This window comes from Acanthopagrus latus, chromosome 6 (assembly GCF_904848185.1).
Source record: "Acanthopagrus latus isolate v.2019 chromosome 6, fAcaLat1.1, whole genome shotgun sequence".
Lineage (NCBI taxonomy): Eukaryota > Metazoa > Chordata > Actinopteri > Spariformes > Sparidae > Acanthopagrus > Acanthopagrus latus.
In genome coordinates this window covers 27987794-28007811 of record NC_051044.1, presented here as the reverse complement: position 1 = coordinate 28007811, position 20018 = coordinate 27987794, and the positions used below count along the sequence as shown (strand labels likewise).

General features: G+C 42.0%; 1 protein-coding gene across 8 annotated transcripts in view; it reads right to left on the bottom strand.

The window, feature by feature from the left end:
• The window catches only part of LOC119021875 (contactin-4), a 122230-nt gene that overhangs the window by 25611 nt on the left and 76601 nt on the right, over positions 1-20018 (bottom strand). For 7 of the 8 annotated variants that reach the window (XM_037102445.1, XM_037102449.1, XM_037102444.1 and 4 more), the window contains 9 exons: positions 19136-19231; positions 14739-14942; positions 14092-14194; positions 13725-13909; positions 8017-8159; positions 7646-7775; positions 7172-7322; positions 1530-1657; positions 787-959 (listed from right to left, as the gene is read on the bottom strand). In XM_037102445.1, the coding sequence (XP_036958340.1) occupies positions 787-959; positions 1530-1657; positions 7172-7322; positions 7646-7775; positions 8017-8159; positions 13725-13909; positions 14092-14194; positions 14739-14942; positions 19136-19231 (1313 nt within the window). Of the gene's footprint in view, positions 1-786; positions 960-1529; positions 1658-7171; positions 7323-7645; positions 7776-8016; positions 8160-13724; positions 13910-14091; positions 14195-14738; positions 14943-19135; positions 19232-20018 lie in introns of those variants that run through there. The other variant, XM_037102450.1, reaches the window with a different exon arrangement.

Here is a 20018-nt window from a genome sequence, read left to right as displayed (position 1 = left end):
CTGCTTACCACCTCTGCACCACCAAGAAATGAACCTTTTCAACTCGCAAGCTCTGTCTCCGGTCTCTGTGTTTGGGATCACAAAAACTCAACCATAACATGCTAGCTAACATTAAGAGTGACCTCTAAATCAGTCCAATGATTATGTGTTTTGCTGTATTCAGGGGGGAAAATAAAGAAACTTCAAGCATATGCTTTGACTAAATGAGTCACAAGTGCTTTTGTTGTATGTTTGTTGAAGAACACATAGTTGTATGTTAACAGTGATGTATCTAGGGGAAGAAATCATATTTTTCCCAGGCTTAGGGGCCTATCCCCCTCCATCCCACCTTGGATTTACACCTTTGCCCATATTTAAAGCACAGAAATGAGAATGGTATTCATCTTCTCGTCATAATATCAGCAACAAAACAGCATTGTCCAAAAAAAGGAAATCTGTCGATTTGAAATTGATTCTCTTTTCTCTGCTAGACAATGGGAAATAAATCCAGTCTGGTCTTATGAGCAAAGCCTCCTTAAATCTCACTATTATTTAAACTCCACAGTGAGTCACCTGCTGTTACAAAGTAAATTATTTTAATCTAGGTTTCGATGAAGAATTTGAAGAATGAGAGGCATCCAGGGAAATTCAACGCATATTGAAATTTTTTTTTTTATAGAAATATCGTGGAAGAATAACAGAGCTTCCTGGAGCTTCAGTATCAGCTCCAGCCTACATAGGTCAAACCCCTTGGCTCTGATTTTCTTTGAAATTAAATCACCATGTGTGCGCCCGCATTATACATACCCCTCCAATCATCTCAAAGTGCTCCTGCCTGTTGAAATCAATGGCTTTCCCATTGAAAAACCACTTGAAGACGGGACTCAGAGACGAATCAGCGGACACCTCGCAGGGCAACACAAGGCTCTGTCCCACGGTGGCGTCCAAACTCAAGGGAGGAATTATGATCTTGGTAGGCTCTATGGCAACAACGGAGGAAGAAAAAGGTGTCCGTATGGCACAGTATCTATACAATCCAGGCAAATGAAGGAGGTAATAAAGCTTAATTTACCCGGAATAGTGAGACTGATTCTGCTCTATCAGTGTAATTAAGTGACCTTAGATAACTTCACTTAGGAAGCGAATGCCTCTCATAACTCAGTAATGCATAATTAAACACACTGCAATCACAATGTCAACTAGAAAGGGAAAAAAAATAACTCCATCTCTATAATCATCATTATTTAAAAACCCAAATCTGAGAGCGCTACAGCAGCTCTTTTTAAATTAAATGTTGGTGACAAAATATTCCTCTCTCACAGCTACGGATGGCGGTGGTTTCGCCCCACTCTGCTACATGAACAATAACTCAAAGCTGACAAAACCACGGATGACTTATATGTCTGTCAAACCGACGGGAACATAAAATGGCTATATATTTCATTATCAATTTCATGCTTGAGCTAGTATTTTTTTCCCCTTAACAAAAGTTTAAACCCTCGGCTTAAAAGGTGCAGTGGCGAAAACCTGTGGGAAAGAGAGAAAGATACCTTTTACCATCAGCGTTCCTGTGCTGCTGGAGGTACCAAACTGGTTTCTGGCCACACACGTGAACCTCCCTGCGTCAGATTTCGAGATGTTGGTGATACGTAGAGTCCCATCCTCCGCGATAGTCCGTCTGAGGAGAGAATGACATAAACTGAAACAGCCCACCAAGGAGATCACACACAGCACGTAATTAGCAATTCTTGAATTAATAATTGAATGAGAAGTGATGAAATGAATCAAATGAACTACTTCCTGACTGAGACATGGTGTCATTTCTCAGGCCGTTTGAACTTTTTCCCCATATTTATTTCATTTCGAATGGGGGCTTCAGAATCTGTTCGGAAAGTCTATTTACACGCCTCAGAAGATAACAATTATCTTAGCTGGAGCAGAACAGATTTGCTGTAGGGTCAGCATAGTACTGACAGCACAGTGGCTTAAATGCACATATTAATTGGATACACAACAGGCCACCAGGGCCAGGCAGGAGGGCGATAGCAGCACTGGAAAGAGGCAATTTGAATGGGACCTTTACCTGCCGCCTTATCACTCCACAGCACATGGAGATAGTATCAACATGCTATACAGTAGGCCATTTCCAAAGAGTAATAACATGGATACATGCATGCCGAAGCGTCTCACTTGAAAAAAAATAATGTCAGGCTGGTCTCATGGGAGAAATAAAGCAGGAGTCTGATGAGGGCACATGAAAGAAACATGTCTGAAACAAGAACTGCACATTGGTTGTCCTTGTGTAAACCACATATTCTTCATCTATCTGTCTAGATAGCTACACACACACACACACACACACACACACACACACACACACACACACACACACACACACACACACACACACACACACACACACACACACACACACACACACACACACACACACACACACACACACACACACACACACACACAGGTTGGATCTGAACCCTGGGTTGCTGCAGCAAGGACACACATTCTACCAACTGAGCTACACACCCAGTTTGCGGAGGTGTATTTTACTATTCTGTGAGATTTCTCCAGCGGAAATGTGGACAATCATTTGGACTTTAAAAGTGTGAAAATATTCTGGGTTTGGTGTCAGAACTATGTGCAGGTAGGGCTGTGGGGCTACAGGAAAAAAAAAAACTAATTTGCATAATCTATGGTAATCAGTTGGTAGTTTGAGTGAGGTTTGGGGGGGATGCCATCCCCTTTGTTGGCAACAGGACCCAAAAAAAAAAACAAAAAAAACACATCCCGTCTCCTCCCACCAGCAGCAGAGAGCCTGCTGCAGCAGGGGTGGGGTAAGTTTAGTAGAGGATGTTAGTCTAGTCTGCCTGACTCATTGATTCTTTATCTGACTGAGGTTTGTGCATGTTAGAATCTATGACCCCGACCGTGCCTCTGAAATATCAGTAGCAGAACTGTGCTGGCTGTGTATTGATAAATCATGAATCCATGGCGCTGTCCTCGGTGCAGCTGGATTTGTAATTGCGGCTTTGTCTTTCGATACCGCCCTCCTCTCGATTTCATCTTGGATCCATGTTATTCTCTCAGTCATACACTGTAAATCCTTAGCTCTTTACCATGTTGAAGCCTGTGTACCCTCTTATTCTTTGTTTCCTGTGCTATCCAATTAAAAGTGTTCTGCCTTTTGCTGTCTTGACGCTGATGTTCAAGTTATTCAGTTGCTTTGCTTTTTTTTTTTGTTTTTGGTATTGATAATATGAACTGGGAAAAAAAATATATATAATATATATATATATATATATATATATATATATATATATATATATATATATATATATATATATATATATATATATATATATATATATATATATATATATATATATATATATATATATATATATATATATATATATATATATATATATATATATATATGACCCGAATACTTGCTTAGAAGTTTTCCTCTCAGCCCCGAAACCTTCACCAATAAGGTCAGGCAACTTGTCTGTAGTCTGAGAGGCAAAAAAAAGCCCAGAATCCTCTTGCTGCACCAGTCGCAGCTGATCATTAAGATGATTATGTTGAGCCTTCTGTAACAAGTGGAAGCAACTTAGATGAGTGCAGCGGCATTTTTACCCATATCATACTCTCGTCGGGACAAGTCACAGCTCAGAGTGACTTCAGTAAGGAATTCAATCTGGAACAGTAAATACGAGGGGATGTTCCCCAAGTCCTACAGGAATTACACCTTCCATACTTTAGCCCACGACAGCTATTCTGACGCCTTGGTTCTACGCATATGAGTGGGAAGGCATGTAAACATATGCATAGATGAGGCAGATTATGGCCTCCTGTTGTGACCTTTGGATTCAGTAAATCAAACAGAAATGCTGCGAGCAGCCAGCTCAAAAATCAAACAATTTCACATCGGCTCCCAAGAATAAATATGTATTCACTCGAGCCGAGCTGAGACCCAGAGAGCATGTCTGACACAGGGTATTTTGCGCTGATTTATTGACAAAAATATCAAACACTGAGTGATGGAGGCGCACTGAGAACATGACCTGGGGGGCAATGAGCTGCAAAACAAATAGAAAACATAAAGAACTATCTGCTTTGTAGACAAACCCAGTCCCATGCTGAGAATTTCTATTCTTTTCCAAATGCGCTGCCTGGGTAATGCCTGGGTGATTTTTCTTCCTTTCCTCGTGAGCAAGCAATGGAAAAATACATGATAACTAATCAATCCAACTGGTCACATGTTGAGCCAGGTCCAGTGAGTTATGCAGAGCCTATGGAAATACGACTGTTGATATCGATCTCAGACGGAGCCCAAAAAGAAAATGCGAGAGGAACAACTGGCAAGAGAGCAGCTAGACACTTCACACTTCCACTGGCAGATAACCAGCGCGCAAATTAAAACCACAAAATTACAGTCAGCATATGCCGCAGTGTTTAATAAGTACGTTGGAAAGGATTCTGGTCAGATTGCCACGACTTTCTGAACAGAGTGCGCTCTTTGATTGAGAGAGAAGATTTGATACTGAAACCAGCACACTAGAATGTACTTCTTACAGAATACAGGAGCGCTAGTCGAGAGAGATAATCTCAACAGAAGACCCTTCATTGTTAACTTCAAGCCACATAAAATCACAAAATGTCACATTTCTTGTAATTTCCACTCATATCTATGAATCAAAATGAATGAGCATGGACTGTATTCACCAAATAGATTAACATAGTACACTCTGCTCAGATTTCCCACCAGCAGGTTCGAGTGAGCCGCTGAGGTTTAGAAATTCAGTGAAATAACCCGCGCCTGGACTCGGCTGTATGAGGCGAGGGATTTTCCATTCCTAACTTTTTCTAGTGAAACTAATTTTGGAAATTCAACAGAAACTTTCCTCTATAGATATAACACTCAGCTCCACTCCACAGAAATTACACGTCTGGAGTTTGATTGCCGAACGAGTGCCATCAGGTCTGTGTTCAGCATAATACTGTTGCGGGGGAAAAAAATGAAATCCACTTGCAAAACTCTCAGTGGTAAAGACATCTGTATCAAAAATAGCTTTGGTAACATTCAACTACATTTTCTTTTTTTGGGGGGGGGTTAATTTAATAAAATAAATATTTGCCCATTGCTTTTTTTTATATGCAGAATTTTATGTTTTGTTTGACACACACCTTTAATGAACACTTGCATCTTCCCTGCTCCTTGACTACATGTTCACAGCTGTCTGGGGCATCTCCCTTGAGTATCAGGGCTGACGAGTTTCACACACTGTCAGTGGTTCAACTGTGAATTGCCATTACTGTTCTAGCTGTCTGTTAATACACAAGCTAACTGCTCCTTCATGCGCTCTAGAAATTCTACAACACTGTTTGCAAATATGTTGAGGTTCACAGCAAAATAGCTTTGCAGCATTCTGCTAAACAAACTGATGAGGCCTTGTCGGAAAACATAAAGAAAGGCGCTGGAGAAAAAACAAAATGACAACAAACAAAAATCAGTTGTTTAGGAGAATGCTGCAACACTTGCTGTGTGGCTGCAGAAATGTTTTACTGACAACAACATTTCACCAGACTTTACATCGGCATGATGGTGAGCAGATGATGACTGCGTTGTCATATTTGGATGAACTGTTCCTTTAATGTTATGTGAGAATTCCTGTTATTTTTAAGCATCCTTTTAGAAATACCCCAAATCAGCACAATGCCATTTAAACTGATTAACTGAGAGGGTATTGAAGAAAGAAGTAAGAAATCTGAAATCACCACATTTTATTCCTCTTGCCCTCTTTATTTCAAAGTGCCCCTCTCTAGGAACTTGTTTTCACTGAAGCTTTCTTAAAAAGACAACTGGCACAGTACAAGTTAATTTCACAGCCGAGACTGACGAGGCTTTCAGATTGTGTTTTTAAAAATAGACATACATTTTGGTTGTGTGTCTGATGATGTGTGAGCATGCTGAACTATGTCTTAAAGGGAGAAAACCATCATCGTGTAAGAGCATAATTAGGACAAAAGAGGCACTTTTAAGATTTACCATAGTTTCGTTTTTGGGCAAGCTCATTTTCAATGGAGTGCCGGGGCACTTGTACACGAGCATCGAAATCGCTATTTTTAGTGACTTTGATGCTAGTGTAAGAGTGCCTCTTTCGATGTAATTATGCTTTTACATAAAGATTTGACTCATATACATTCACAAATAAAGCCTAAGTTGCTTTTTGGCGAGAGTTTCACTTTAAGAAACTACCTAAGTCCTTCTGGATTGTGTCACGGGACAGAAATAATTTCAGTGAGTTTCAGCTTGGAGCATCTTTCCGACGGGTCAGATCTGCCTTCAGTCCCGTGGCGTTCCAAGTGGATTCATGCTAAACTGTTGTGAAGTTTTTTTGGACACAGTTTGAGTCTCTTTTTTTGGACCTTTTCTATCAATTGCCAAACGTGTTCCCCTGATCCTACATGAACATTTATCTCCCCGAGTGTTTGACCAGACATTTAAAGAAAACAGCCGTCATACTGTGCTCGAACTTGGTTGTTTCTCATTGTGCGTATTAGTCTCTGCTAAGGCTGAGTGCAGCAACACACCGTTTCTTTTAGCTTGTAGGTTTCGCCTCAGACCTTAAATCATGACACAGCGTGGCCTGTCATGTAGCCCGAAGGTTGACTTTCACCGAGGGATGTTGTCGTTGCTGATTGTTTTCCTCTGTGGTTTTCACACAGAGCGCGTCCCTGCAGGATCTCTGGTCTCCATCCAGCACTTTGACTGCCTTGAAGAGCTTGTGAAACAGTGCCGCACTGGATGCCTTGAAGTTTCAAACAGCTAAATCACATTGCGCTCTTCAGCTTGCGCCTTAAGAACATGGATAAAGTGGCGATCACAGCCTCAGCCTCACGTCAAGTAAAACGCCACCAGACAAAACAAGTGCATGTCAACAGAACACCAACATCTCTTTCAGTGTGTAGAAAAAAGTTGTCCATCTGATACAAAACATTGTTTCTTGAGCCAAACAAGGCTGCGTTATGCAACGCTGACTTCCAGAGTCCCCTTGAGCAGAGGCATAAATAACAAAGAGTCCTAGAAATGAAAATGACCACATGGAAGAAAAAAACGCTTGAACAGATGCCATCAATGGCATGAGCAGTGGTGCATATAGTACCCTACCTCTTGCTGTCCTTCAGGAGCTCACCCCCTCTCCACCAGGAGATTGCGGCTCTGGGGGAAGCGTGGGGGCGACACTCTAAGACCACCTCGCCCCCCCTCTGGATCACTGTGGACTTCTTCACGGGTCGGCGGGTGAAGTCGGGCGGGGAGGCTGGGGGAACAGACCCGTGTTAAGGCCATTTGTCTCGCTTTGTGGAGGGGCAACAGCTGTGCATCAGCAGAAATGTCAAGTGCATCACCGGCAATTATGGGAATTGTATTTCACCAGCAGACTGGCTTATTGTGTGAAAGAATTATGTAAATGAAAGAGCGAGGCCACGGCTCAGCGAGGAGCTCGGCCAGCCTCTATTTATTTTTTCATTTACTTGATGAGATGAAGCACTTCCACTCCAATGACAGCACAATGTACATACAGTATGTGTCAGCCTTCAGTTCAGCTCATTGTAAATGATACAGAGCAGGCAAACTGCTTACCTACAACCTTGAGCTCAGCGCTGGCGTAGAGGGCTCCATGCTCATTGTCTGCCACGCACTGATACATCCCAGAGTCGGACAGACTGATCCTGGATATGGTCAATCTTCCTGCTTCCACATGGATTCTCCCCTGAGAATCAGGTCAGCTGATTAATGTTTCATAACCTTTCACAGATTTATTTACATGCTGTGTGAGATGAGTGAAAGCTTTTTGATTATTTGTTGCCTGAAGGGGAAAAACTACAGGTGAAAACACATTTTTAAATATTTTATTTATTAAAAAAAAAAAAGTGTTATAAAAAAACAAGATTTCTGTGTCTACATGTGGTCTCACATTCTTTTTTTTTTTTAAATAAATCTGTTGCTCTTACCTCTGATGTTAGCAGCTGAGCATTCTTCAACCACTTGTATGTCGGCCTTGGCTTCCCGATGGCTTTACACTCCCACTGCAGATTAGCATCAATCGCCATGTGAGCATCTTTCAGTGTCTGGACCCAGTGCAGATGTTCAACATCTGTTAAAAATACCAATAAATACGAATATGTATTGACTAAAATGTCAACATTCTATTGCAGATATATTTAGTTTACCAGTATATCTGATTGCTGAGTTTAATTATGTTTTCCTACACTTTTTAGTGATATTATGCATTGTGAATGATGTTGTCCTGCGTGTTATATATTTGACTGTCATTGTTTCAGTGAGATAGTGTTTTCATTTTCACTTATGTTACATTGAGTTTCTTATACATTTGTTGCTCTTTGGCTTGTACTGTGGTGCAGCACTTTGGTCAACAACTGTTTTTTTTAGAAGAGCTCTATAAATTACTTGACTTGACTGGACTTGGAGCTTAAAAAATGGGTAGCATGAACAGGTCCTTTTTATCAGCTGTTGCTCAAAAGCTTTGCCTGAACAGTGTAGAGTAGTTATTCATTGATTTTATTTTTTTCCAAACTTGGGACGTGGGTGTGTGGTCTTAATGTGAAGTATAATTCAGTCTTAATTTGAGTGATCTTGCAGTCCTCATGTCAGATTTACAAACATAAAAGACCATGGCAAATCTGCACTACTTGTTTCATTCAATTTGCGCTTGAAATCTGCGTGTAATTAGCTCCTGATTTTCCACGGCAGCTGCTCATTACTCAGTCAGTGCCTGCAACTGACCTGCAGGCACATTCTGCTGTAGATTCGTTCATGGATTAGAGATCACCGAGTTAAGAGCAGAATAAAAAAACATGTCATGATGGAAATACTGAAATGAAGCAGAAAACAAAGTGCAGTTCAACTCAACCAAAGATAAAAATTCTATTAATTATTCAATTACATTACAGCTTGGTATGCCAGCCACCTTAAAAGGTAAAAAGTATTTGAAAAAGCAAAGGATAAAGATGAGGCAATTCAAAGACAATCCAGTTTACACGAGACCTGCAACCAGAGGTGAGAAAGCTGGGAGTTTTCTGCGCAGAGCTGGACTCTACATAAGTGAATAAACACTTGCACAATTACAGGTACACAACTCAACAGAATGTGTAACAAAGGCTTATTTGTTTTTAGACGTTTTAATGCAGAAATGTTACATGTCATATCTTTAAGATAGCATTTATTCAGTCATTGTTCACTTTTAACGCTGCTCTGTTTTTCTTTCAAAGTATATATTTACATAGCTTTTAATATTATCATTTTTATTATTTTTTTGCCAACTAATTTTTGTCACAGAAAGCTGTATTAAAAAAAACAAAAAAAAAACTAATAAGCTGCCTATGTATTTTAGTTGCTTACCTTTTCAAAGGTTGCATTTCACAATCAACCACAAGTAACTCCTTCTGCTCTTTTCATGATAAGACCTTGAAGGCATAGACATTACGGAGGGATGAGCACTTTACTGCTGACAAATAGAGAGCGCTTCAAATGACAAGAAAACTACTCTTACAGCCCGATGTGTGCAAACTGCCGCTGGACTAGTTCACCAGAAAGTGGACTGTTATGTAACATTAAGTACCGACTCTGGGCCTTAAATTATGGGAATCAAGAAAGGACAGGCAAGTGGGGAACACAGGTCAACAGGCTGGATTTCTTAAAAAAAAAAATATGCAAAACAATAACACTGTGTAGATAATGTCCAAATTAAACACATAAGTGATTGGATGTGTCTTAACCCCCTTCAGCTAAACAGAAACATGTTCATGATAAATCTCAGTGCTGTACCGTAGGCAACTGGACTTGTTTTGGTTTCTTGAGGACGTTTCACTTCTCATCCAAGAGCCTCCTTCAGTTCTAACTAACTGGGGGGGAGACACTGGGCAGACAAAACAACCCCTCTATAAACGATTGGCACGACACAGGAGGGCCAACTCCTCAGGTCAAGACTCTGCTGTGCACTTACATCAGAAGGAGAAAAAACATTCCTCTGAGGACAACAATGTAAACGTCTTGGCCAGAGACAACAGATGGTTTGAGAGAGGACTGAAAGAATCCATCTATGTTAAACTCAATTGGCCATCTTTGAACAGAGGAGGTGGCCTTCGACGCCACCTATCACCCACCTACAATGCAGTGCTGAGATCCCTCCCCAGACAGCTTAACAAACATTCATACCTGTGCTCACCTAGCCTCAGCAAGCTCCTGGGTCAACGACCCACAACGACTCTGTAAGGACACTCCCACACAGAGTTTAAAAGCCTGCAACTCCCCTCCAGTTAGTTTGAACTGAAGAAGCCTCTTGGGTGGGAGATGGAAAGTCTTTAAGAAAATTAAACAAGTCCAGTTCAAGCCCTTAGGCTGACAGTTAGAGCTCGTCTCAATGTTTTGTCATTGAAAGTCAAAACTCTTGGGTATTACCCATAATGAGAAAATGTCTGGGTCCACTTATATAGACAAAGTTATATCTCAAAAAAGCAGATCGGCTATGAAAAGTGCACTCGCGCCTATTTTCAAGCACATTAACGCACGTTTCAATGCTCTGTTTAACACATCTGGAAGAATGGCCAGCATTATGGCCCAGTGCCCCTCACAAGGATCAGGGTGCTGTGCTGTTCATTTAGACAGGAGGTGAGGGGAATGCATACTGCTCTTTCCTGGTTGAAGGTTGTCGGAAGCCGGTGCCTCTTAGCCTTCCTTCGGGGAATATGTGTTGTACACCAGTCAAATTTTTCTCAAGAAAAACCTTTACCGGGATTAAGCACTGTTACGAAACTACACAAGTGGCAATGGAGACAATGACTCTCTAAGTACAAGTAATGCTTTAAAGAAAACTGTTTCAAGCAGAGTGGCCATTCGGTGGAAGCATTTTCCCTCATTTACTCAGAGTACCTGAGAGGACTGACTTTAAAAAAAATAGCTGAGGTGATTGGTAATGAGTCACAGACAGTTTTAAGGACATCCTGACTCATACAGAGTTTTATAGTTCATGACAGAAATACAGCAGAGAAGTGTACTGTTATATTTGTAGACTGGGTAGTTATGGACATTTGATTGGAGCTGTGTTTTGTACTGTATACTGTTCATTAATACCCCCTTCTCATTCCCAGCGGGTCAAATGCACGAGCCTGGTCAGTGACCCACATCTTTCTAGGAATGTTACTGCATAACAGAGTAATTATTGAAGACACACCACTATAATATTAACATACAGTTACACAAGTGCCAAGTATGATCTTTTCCCAAAACACAACCTAGTAGTCTTGGTGCCTAAACCTAACCAAACCACGTCAATAACACTCCAAAAGTCATAATAATTAACTTAACTATTTATTGGTTAGCTTTATTTTGAAAGTCTTATTGGACATTGCATATTTATAATTGTTAAATCTACTGTAGAACCACTCATGTCCAAAACATTGGGAGGTGGGAGATGAGTTGGGAGTGAGATCATAATGCTATTACATCACATCACAGTACTGTACCTTTTTCATTTCATAAACTTTTACATTTCAGAATATAATTTATATATGTATATATATATATTAAATTAATTTATGAACATGTATGCAGTATTACTTACGCTTATTCATACAACATCACTTACACTCTCTGTTGTTGGAGTGACTTTAGTTTACAGTTTTAAGCTGTTGAGCTGTTAAAAGATAATATGTATCCCTGTGAATAAGCAAAAAAACAACAACTTTTTTTTCAAATCACGGCATCTGATAGAAACTTTGATTGCCACCTCAATTTAATTATAAAGTCTGCATACTATCATTTTAAGAATCTGAGTTCCTGTGTCCCTGCAGGACCTCCTGTTGCACAGGAAACAAAGACAATGAAAAGTGAACACATGTCACGCTTCACAGTTCTCTGCACTGGCTTGCGCTGTGTCACAAAATAGAATTTGAGTGACTGCTGCTCGTCTGAAACCTCCCAGCTGTTAACATCTTTCACCAAAGGAAGCCTCTCAGCCTCTCAGTCAGTCTGTTAACCATGTCCAGATCAAGCTTGGAGGAGCAGCAGTCAGTGAGTTTGTATCACAGAGCCGGTTCACTTTGACTTGCTCTCCACTGCCTTTGACTGAACCTTCAGCAACTAATTATGTTCAACCTTGTACTTATATTAATTTATTTCCCAGCTTAAATGTTTGTTTGCTTTTAATTTCTTTTAAAGAGCATTTATCTTCTGAATTTGTGTAAGTACCTTATTTAAAGCACCTTGAAAAGCTTTTGTGTTTAAAATAAATAAGTGACACCGCAAATGTCAAAAGTGGATGAATCAGAAGAGCAGCTATCGAAGTTCTGCAGAAAACCAAAAGTTGAACCAAGCCCAATTAATAGTCCAATACCCAGCAGACAGAACAATGAAGACTTTCACTCATCTCTCTATATAGAGGCGAGCTGATGTAGACGATGCTGTCCTGCGAGTACAAATGACTCATTGACAGCTGGTGCCTTCAGATTCTTCAGAGGGGAGCGGTCTTATCCTGACACACGAGCAAACACATTTTCTACTTCAAGCCACTGGTTAAAAGAAAAATTCCAGGAAACCAGGATTTTAATGTTATGAGGTAATCGCTAAAATGCACAGATAATGAGCACTCATTAAGTCCACATCAGCCTGGCACGGTACAGCTATTTCATCCTGAGAAAATAATTAGATTGCCTTAGATAGAACAAATATTAAAGCAATCGTTTGCAAAAAAAATGCAACTACTAACCAACGATATACCGAAGTGCTGCTATAGACGACACTGCAGGTAAGAACAACATTATTTCATGTATTTTCATGCACTTTTGAGATTTTGGGCTATTTTGCTTCCATAACATGTCTCAGTGGACAGAAAATGTTAAAATGGACATATATGTAAAGTAGTGCATATTCAGTTAGATTACATTTTGGTATAGTTTAACATTAAATATCAGAAAAATGTATACAACAGAAATAATTGTCTTAATGTGAGTAATGAACTGGGGAAGTTTCATGGTGATATGTATTAGTTCTGCTTTAACTCTGATCACCATTTTTGACTAAAATGGATGGAATTTATACACACTATCTTAAAAGGCCTTTTCTTTTCAAATGTTTTTTTTTTTGTTTTTTTCTCATACCCTGAGCGATAAATCTCCACTTCATGAGCACTTACAAACACCAAACTTTCTGGTTTTATCGCTTGTTTTTTAGAAAGATGTTTATATGTAATTTATCAGTTGGTTTATACAACATTTTATTCTTAAAAATGCGGCAAAAATGAATTTATTATGGCTGTGGAAAGTATTTTCGGATTCATGGGGTGATACAAATCCCTCTGAAAACACTTTTGACTCTAATTTGTAAACAAAATTGAACAAACTCCACACCTTGCTCTGTCCAGTGTTCAGATGTCGGTTCTATGCACCTTAGTACATTTTTTATTAGATAATAGCTCATTTGCATACTCAAGCTTAACATTTTTAAAAACTTGTATTAGCTATTCGTTATTTTTTAATTGTCTTAGTGTCCTTGATCAGCCCCAGACGTTTCATGGGGCTTTCTATTGGTGAAATAATTGACCTTATTCCCTTGTCATGTCTGATCAAATAGTACTGATCATGGTGAAAAAAACATTAGCAATCATCTCCATGAAACAGGAAGCAGAAATCTACACGGTTCTTACTGTGAAATAGAAGTTGCCCTCTGGCAACATTTCGTCCTCTGCTGTTCTCGGCTACACACTCGTACATGCCGGCATCCTCTGGGCGAAAATATGGAATTTCCAGAACACCACTGGAGTGATTGATTTTAATCTTGCCAGGGAGTGGATTTCCATCGGCTCTTCTCCATGAGATAGAAGGCACGGGGCTGCAGAGGTCACACACAAAAGGTCAGGCCGGCCACATGCTCCCTGCTCACACTGACCAGCAGGACTTCTGCCATGTCTGCCGGTCTGTGTGTTGTATGAAGAGGATGTCTGGCAACTCCACACACTTGACAAAGCAGTGTGAGGGGTAGAGCTGCGCCGTGCTAATATTTCTGACACTTACTTTCCTAAGGCGAAGCATTCCAGCTTCACCGACGATCCTTTGGAGACGTGAAGGGTGTCAGGAAACCGAACCTCAATCTTTGGCTCGTATTCGCCCATCACCACTGCATGAGGGATAAAAGCAAATCACATCAGTCGAAACACAAAGCACGGACATGCAGTTTCGTGTTACCCATATTGGATGTGAGAGCTGTGGCGAGGATGACTCTGGCACGGAGCGAGCGTTGCATGTTGACGCCGTATACAACAGCGTTTGGCTTAGCGGATGGATGAGTTTGGATTACATGTCTGCCTCAGCTCAAATCTGAAGTGGTACACATAAACGGTCCTGATGGGGTTCAGCATGTGTGTGGCAAGCTCCTCGCTGTGTGTGCGCGTGTGCCTGCACGCCGTTCTGTCGGCGCAGGCGACATTTCTGGTTATGTAAATATGTGCCTCCATGCAGATAGAGAGGGTTTCTCGCATACATAACCCTGTATAGTTCAGAGGCTGTGGGATGGCGCGAAAACCTCCTAAGCAAAAGCAAAAACAGTGTCACGCTCAAGACAAACGATTTATCTCCCCCGGGCCGCCCTCCCTCCGACAGCCTGTGTCACTTCAGTGCCTGAGATAACCAGGAGGCAGCAGAGGCGAACGGAGGATGCTCACCGTCCCTCCGCACCACCACGGGGGTTGGAGAGCTGAACACTGTGGCATTGGTCATCATGTTTCTCACTGCACATGTGTAGTTGCCGACGTCTGAGGCTTCAACTTTTGCTATGTACAAGTTGCCCGTCCTCTGGGAGACGAAGCGGCGGGCGTCCTGCCGCAGGAAGCTCTGCTGACCGTTGAAAACCCATGAATATTTGATTTCTGGAAGAACAAAAAAAAACAAAAAAACAGATGAAAACACAAAAAACCTCTGTTCAGTGAGAGTCCAAAAATGAGCAGGACAGCAAGACCTGTACTACATATAATATTACAAATTATGATATTGAATTTTGTGCAAAACTATAGCCGTAAGATAATTTTACAGGATGAGGACAGTGATATTTCATCTTTGTCTTTTAGTCAACAAATCCCATAAAAACACTGATGAAGTGATTGTACAAAGCGTTGTCTGTATAGCTGAACCTGCCATTTTAAAGCCTCAGCAAGCCTAAGCAAAGATTGTACTAAGCTTCTTTAGTTAGACAGAATGTGTGAGCAGGGTTTTCATGACAGGCGATTTGAGATCGCATTGCAAAGAGGAGGGGTGTGGCTTTGGTAAGCTACCCCTTACCTGCTCTACTTTTAATCAGCTGTGACAAAAACACAACACCGGGATGGACACGCTAATTTTCATCCCTTGTCAGGTTCGATGTCAACACTTTCCCACCTGCGTCTGTTCAAGCAGCGCTCTTTATCATTCCATCGACGCTGCGGTGGAAACGGATTCTGAAGTAAAACCACTGATCAGTGGTTAGTGAACCTTGCCAGCTCCCTTAATTAGCGCCACGCGCACACAGTGCAACTCTCACCCCTTAGCTGCTTCCATCATCAGATTGAGAGAAAAAAACAAGTTCTATTTGAAGTAGGAAGTTGGAATCTTTGAGATCCCAGATGTTTCAACTGCAACGACCCTTGAAGTCAGATTTGCGACTCGGAGAGTCAGACGCACCTCACAAGCCTGGAGCTCAAAATCCAAGATGGCGGTTCATCTCAACAGCTGTGAAAACTGTAGAATATTAGCACTGGCTTATTTGCTCCTAAATAAATTTGTCTTACACAGAGTAATTGCTGGGTGTGTATGTAAGTATGGCGTAATGCCTCGCTGTCAGCTGGTATTGTTGTCTGACTTGCTGTACTGGAACACACTCAGCTCGAATATGAAATCATTCCAAGCTCCGACCTCCAGAGCAAATGGAAAGCACCATAATTCAGAATATCATTGGCTAAAACTTTTTAACACAGTTCTACATCTTCTGGATATAGTCCGATGAGGTGTATGTGATCTGCTGCTGCTTACCGTTACCTGTTTTTTTCCATTGCATTTGCAGTAACAAAAGTGACAATCAAGGAGGGGGAAAAGCAAATGTGAATGTGAAAGGAGTCAACTGCCTTTTTTCCTGCGGTTAAAAAAAACCCTGCACATGCACTTATTTTGGGCGTAAAAGTCATTACCTAAACCTCTCTCACCAACCTAGATAACAGATAGAGATGACTGAATTGATTAACGGTGCAAATTTTTGGAAACAGACTTCACTTGAATGCGAGTGCACAATACCTCAATCACGTGTTGCACTGAATGACATGTTCCTTTATTAAACTCAACGGGGCCACTGCGGTTCCTTTTTCCGTCATCACCTCCTCCTGCTCCACTGTTAAGTAGAAAGTTCCAGCACCCAGCTGTGTTTTGAAAATTATTTCTTTTCTTTTTTTTTTGTGGAATGAAAGTTCATATGAGTGACTGTGTGTTCGGTAGGAATGCCTTGAGACTGGGTGTCACAGATGGCGTATATTAGTAGCAGAGTGTTGAGGGATGGAATAAGGTCGAATTCAGACAGACAGCACTTTGTGACAGGTTGCAGCCCACTCATTCCTTTGAGCTGGACCTGCTGTTGCTCAGCGGGCGTGTCGACACTTGGAGCTCTGGCTAAAAAAAGCCGGGTCATCCTTTGTGGGGGCAGGACCTGAATCAGCACTTGCAGCAATCCGACAAGAGCTCATCTGTAGTAGATTACAATATGAACGAGGTCATTTGGCTGTTTAGCTCACGATTGTAACACAATTGTTGGAGAAAAAAAGCGTCGGTAGTCTCCTAACTCACATGCTGGTGTCTGGGGTGGAGGGGTCGTCTGCCTGGCTGTTCAGAGGCACAACTACACGCAACGTTATGTCTGCTGGATAAGAGGAACATTGCTCTTGAAGCTGAAAGGGGGCTGTGTGATCTGATGATCTGCTGGGAGGGGTTACTCTAAGAAATAAATACACAAAAACACAAGTGGCACTACTTCTAACAGATCATCCCTGTGCTTTCATGCCACATTCTTGGGGTGAGAGCAGAAAGTAGATCAGATGCTGATGCTCATGCGAGCCGGCCGGGCTGCAGTTGGTCATGGGGACCAAATGCTTAGTGTGGAGCACTGGTGCTTTGTGGTGCTTCTGTCTCCTGTGTGTCCCTGGTTCGACATGGAGGGGGCAGAAAAGAAGTCCCGGCAGATTGTGAGGAGGGCCGGCGGGACTGGGTGCACGACAAAAGTCACGGCAAGCCAGTGAATAAAATGTAAATGTGCTGGTGCGCTGTAAAGGTCAGTACCGGCTGACTCCAAGCACTCAGTCTCGAATCATAAACAGCTGCGCAGTGTTTTGGAATCTTACAAGCCTTTAAATTTTTCATTTCATCCAATCGGCCCCGTATGCTTATTTATTACAGGGCAGTTTTCCGTCTGAATGCCCAGTTTGACAGTATGAATTTTATTCTTCTGGTGTGATTTGTTAACTGCAGCAAAAACAATAAGAAAACCTTGCCTTATCCTTTTAGTGCCTACGCAGTATCACAATAAAATCAAGCAATTCCCGACAGATGTTCAAATGCAAGATCACACATGCTTATTAGTTCCCAATTTGCTTACTGTATCACAGCCTGGATAGTTTTTGACAGGAAACTTCTATTTTTGGTCGATCTCCTTGTCACCAGGATTAGCGAGGAGGACTCGCGTCTAAATAAATAGAGGAAAGGAATCACGAGAGTGTCAGTGTTCCTGCTTTAAGCATGACGAGAGAGAAAGGGGGGGGGAGAGATGTCTGCAGGGACTGCAGGGTGAACTCGGCTATTAGTGCAGCCCTCCTGTATCAGACACATGACATTCTGCAGTCAGCCCTTCTGACTGGGCAGACGGTAAAAAGTCCCTCTCGCTTCCTTGAGGGAAAACAGTGAATTAAAATCATTACAGGGAAAGTCAGGGCAGAAACTGACAGACCTTTCATGATTAGGGACGATCAGAGACTGGGTCTGTTTAAGCGCTGCAGTCTCACAGCAACAGAGGACTTGCAGGCACATAATCTCATGTCCTCTGACAGAGTTTGACTCACAGCACGGCTCCTTTTGGACCACTTACCTACTGATTGCTCAAAGACGCCTCAGACGATTCATCTTTTAATAAGGTGTGCCACTGTACTGTCCTCCTCAAGTGGTGCATCAACAAGCATTACAGTAAAAAAAAAAAACACTTTGAGATGATTTCAACGCTGTGGCGATAAGAAAGGCCCTTTCTGTACCATTTTTCAATTCTAAACACCTCAAGCTCGCATTATCGTGTTGTGCAAATCCCATCAAATGTGTGACTATGCTCTGTTTAAGAGGAAAAAATAAAGAGATGGAGGCTTTAAAAGGGGGGAGGGAGGGGAGGAAGGCTGGAGGGCAAATTGCTAAAGTGTGGAATCCCACGGGGCCGCGGGATTCAGCTGGCAACAGAGAGCAGAGAAAGGCTGGTACGCTGGCGTGAAATTGCGCTGGTGGGCATCGAATGGCTGCAGGAGTGCGGACCACTTTGAGGGTCTGCTAATCAGCAGCACACAGACACATGAGCCGACTCGCAGCTGCGCCACGGGATAAACGCTCCCCCGGCCGCAGCAGCCACCGGCAGCCTTTATTACCCAAAGATAACCTGCCCACATCAAGAAAAAAAAAAAAAAAAATGACAGTTGGGGAAGTGGAGCTCTGGAGACTTTATAGACGGCAGCATGCTCACAGATCATATGGGCGAGAAAAGTGAGCTCAAGGTTAGGAAGCGCGAGGCTATGAACTACAGATGTGACGGCACGGGCCTGGGCAGGTGGAGCGGTGGCTGGTCATAAAAAGTTCCCTGGCTGACAGATAAGGAGAAGTGAGGGGAAAACAGTGTGTCAGTTGGAAAAGAAGAGCAGCAAACAGGGGAGGTGGGAAGGTATAAAAACAAAAGAGACACAGTGGTGTTACAGGGAGATAATAAGCAGCGGAGTGAGGAACAATAAAGATTGCTGAGGCAAGCAGGAGTGTGAGACTACAGCAGACAATGCAGAAGAGTTAAGACAGAGGGCCGTACCTCCGTAATGGGGTGGAGGGCCGCAGAGCAGAACCACGGCCTGACCCTCTCTCACGGACACGGTGTTCCTCGACTTCCTGCTGAAGTTCTGCAGAACTGTTGAATACGAAAAAAAAAGAAAAAAAACTTTTCAGGGTTTGACAGCTGAAATAACTCTACCGACAGGTGACATCCAGGGAGGGGGCATTTCATTTGGCAGAATATTTCCCTGTCTGTTCACATTGCTTACAAGTCCAACCCGAGCGTCCCCTGTTAATATTACAGCACGCACCGGAGATCGGGTGGAAGGTGCACCGGAGAGCTCCTCACCGCTCCGGCTTGAAAGATTACTTTCACCTTTAATTAAATGCTCCTGTGCTGTGTTGAGAGAATAAACAGTGGGAAGACATATCAATCCCAAAGTCTTAGAAATACCAACCAAGTCCCAGGTGGCACTGAGCAAATATCAGAAGAGGTCGAATCAGAACTCGACTGATTAAAAATCCCCCAAATCAAGGCAAACAGGCCTCCGTCCTTCATGTACTCCACTGGTGCTACACACTGGCATGCAAAGGCAACACATTTCCAACACAATCCGATATTCAATCAAACATATTTGTCAATACGAAAATGCACCTTATTCTTTGCAGTTAATAAAAAGAACGCTGAATGAAGAAATACAATTCACGTTTAATTAGTTGAACTAATGCACAACAATAACTGCCTGCAGTTCAAATGCTGTCTTTTTTTTCTTTCAATTTGTATTGTATTCATTCACTTGAATGTGGCTGTTATTACATGCAGAGAACACTTTCAATTCAACCTTTGTTTAAATCACAAAAAAAAAAAATCACAGAGGGAAAGCCCCCATTTTCAATGATGTCGAGAGCACAAATTAAACATA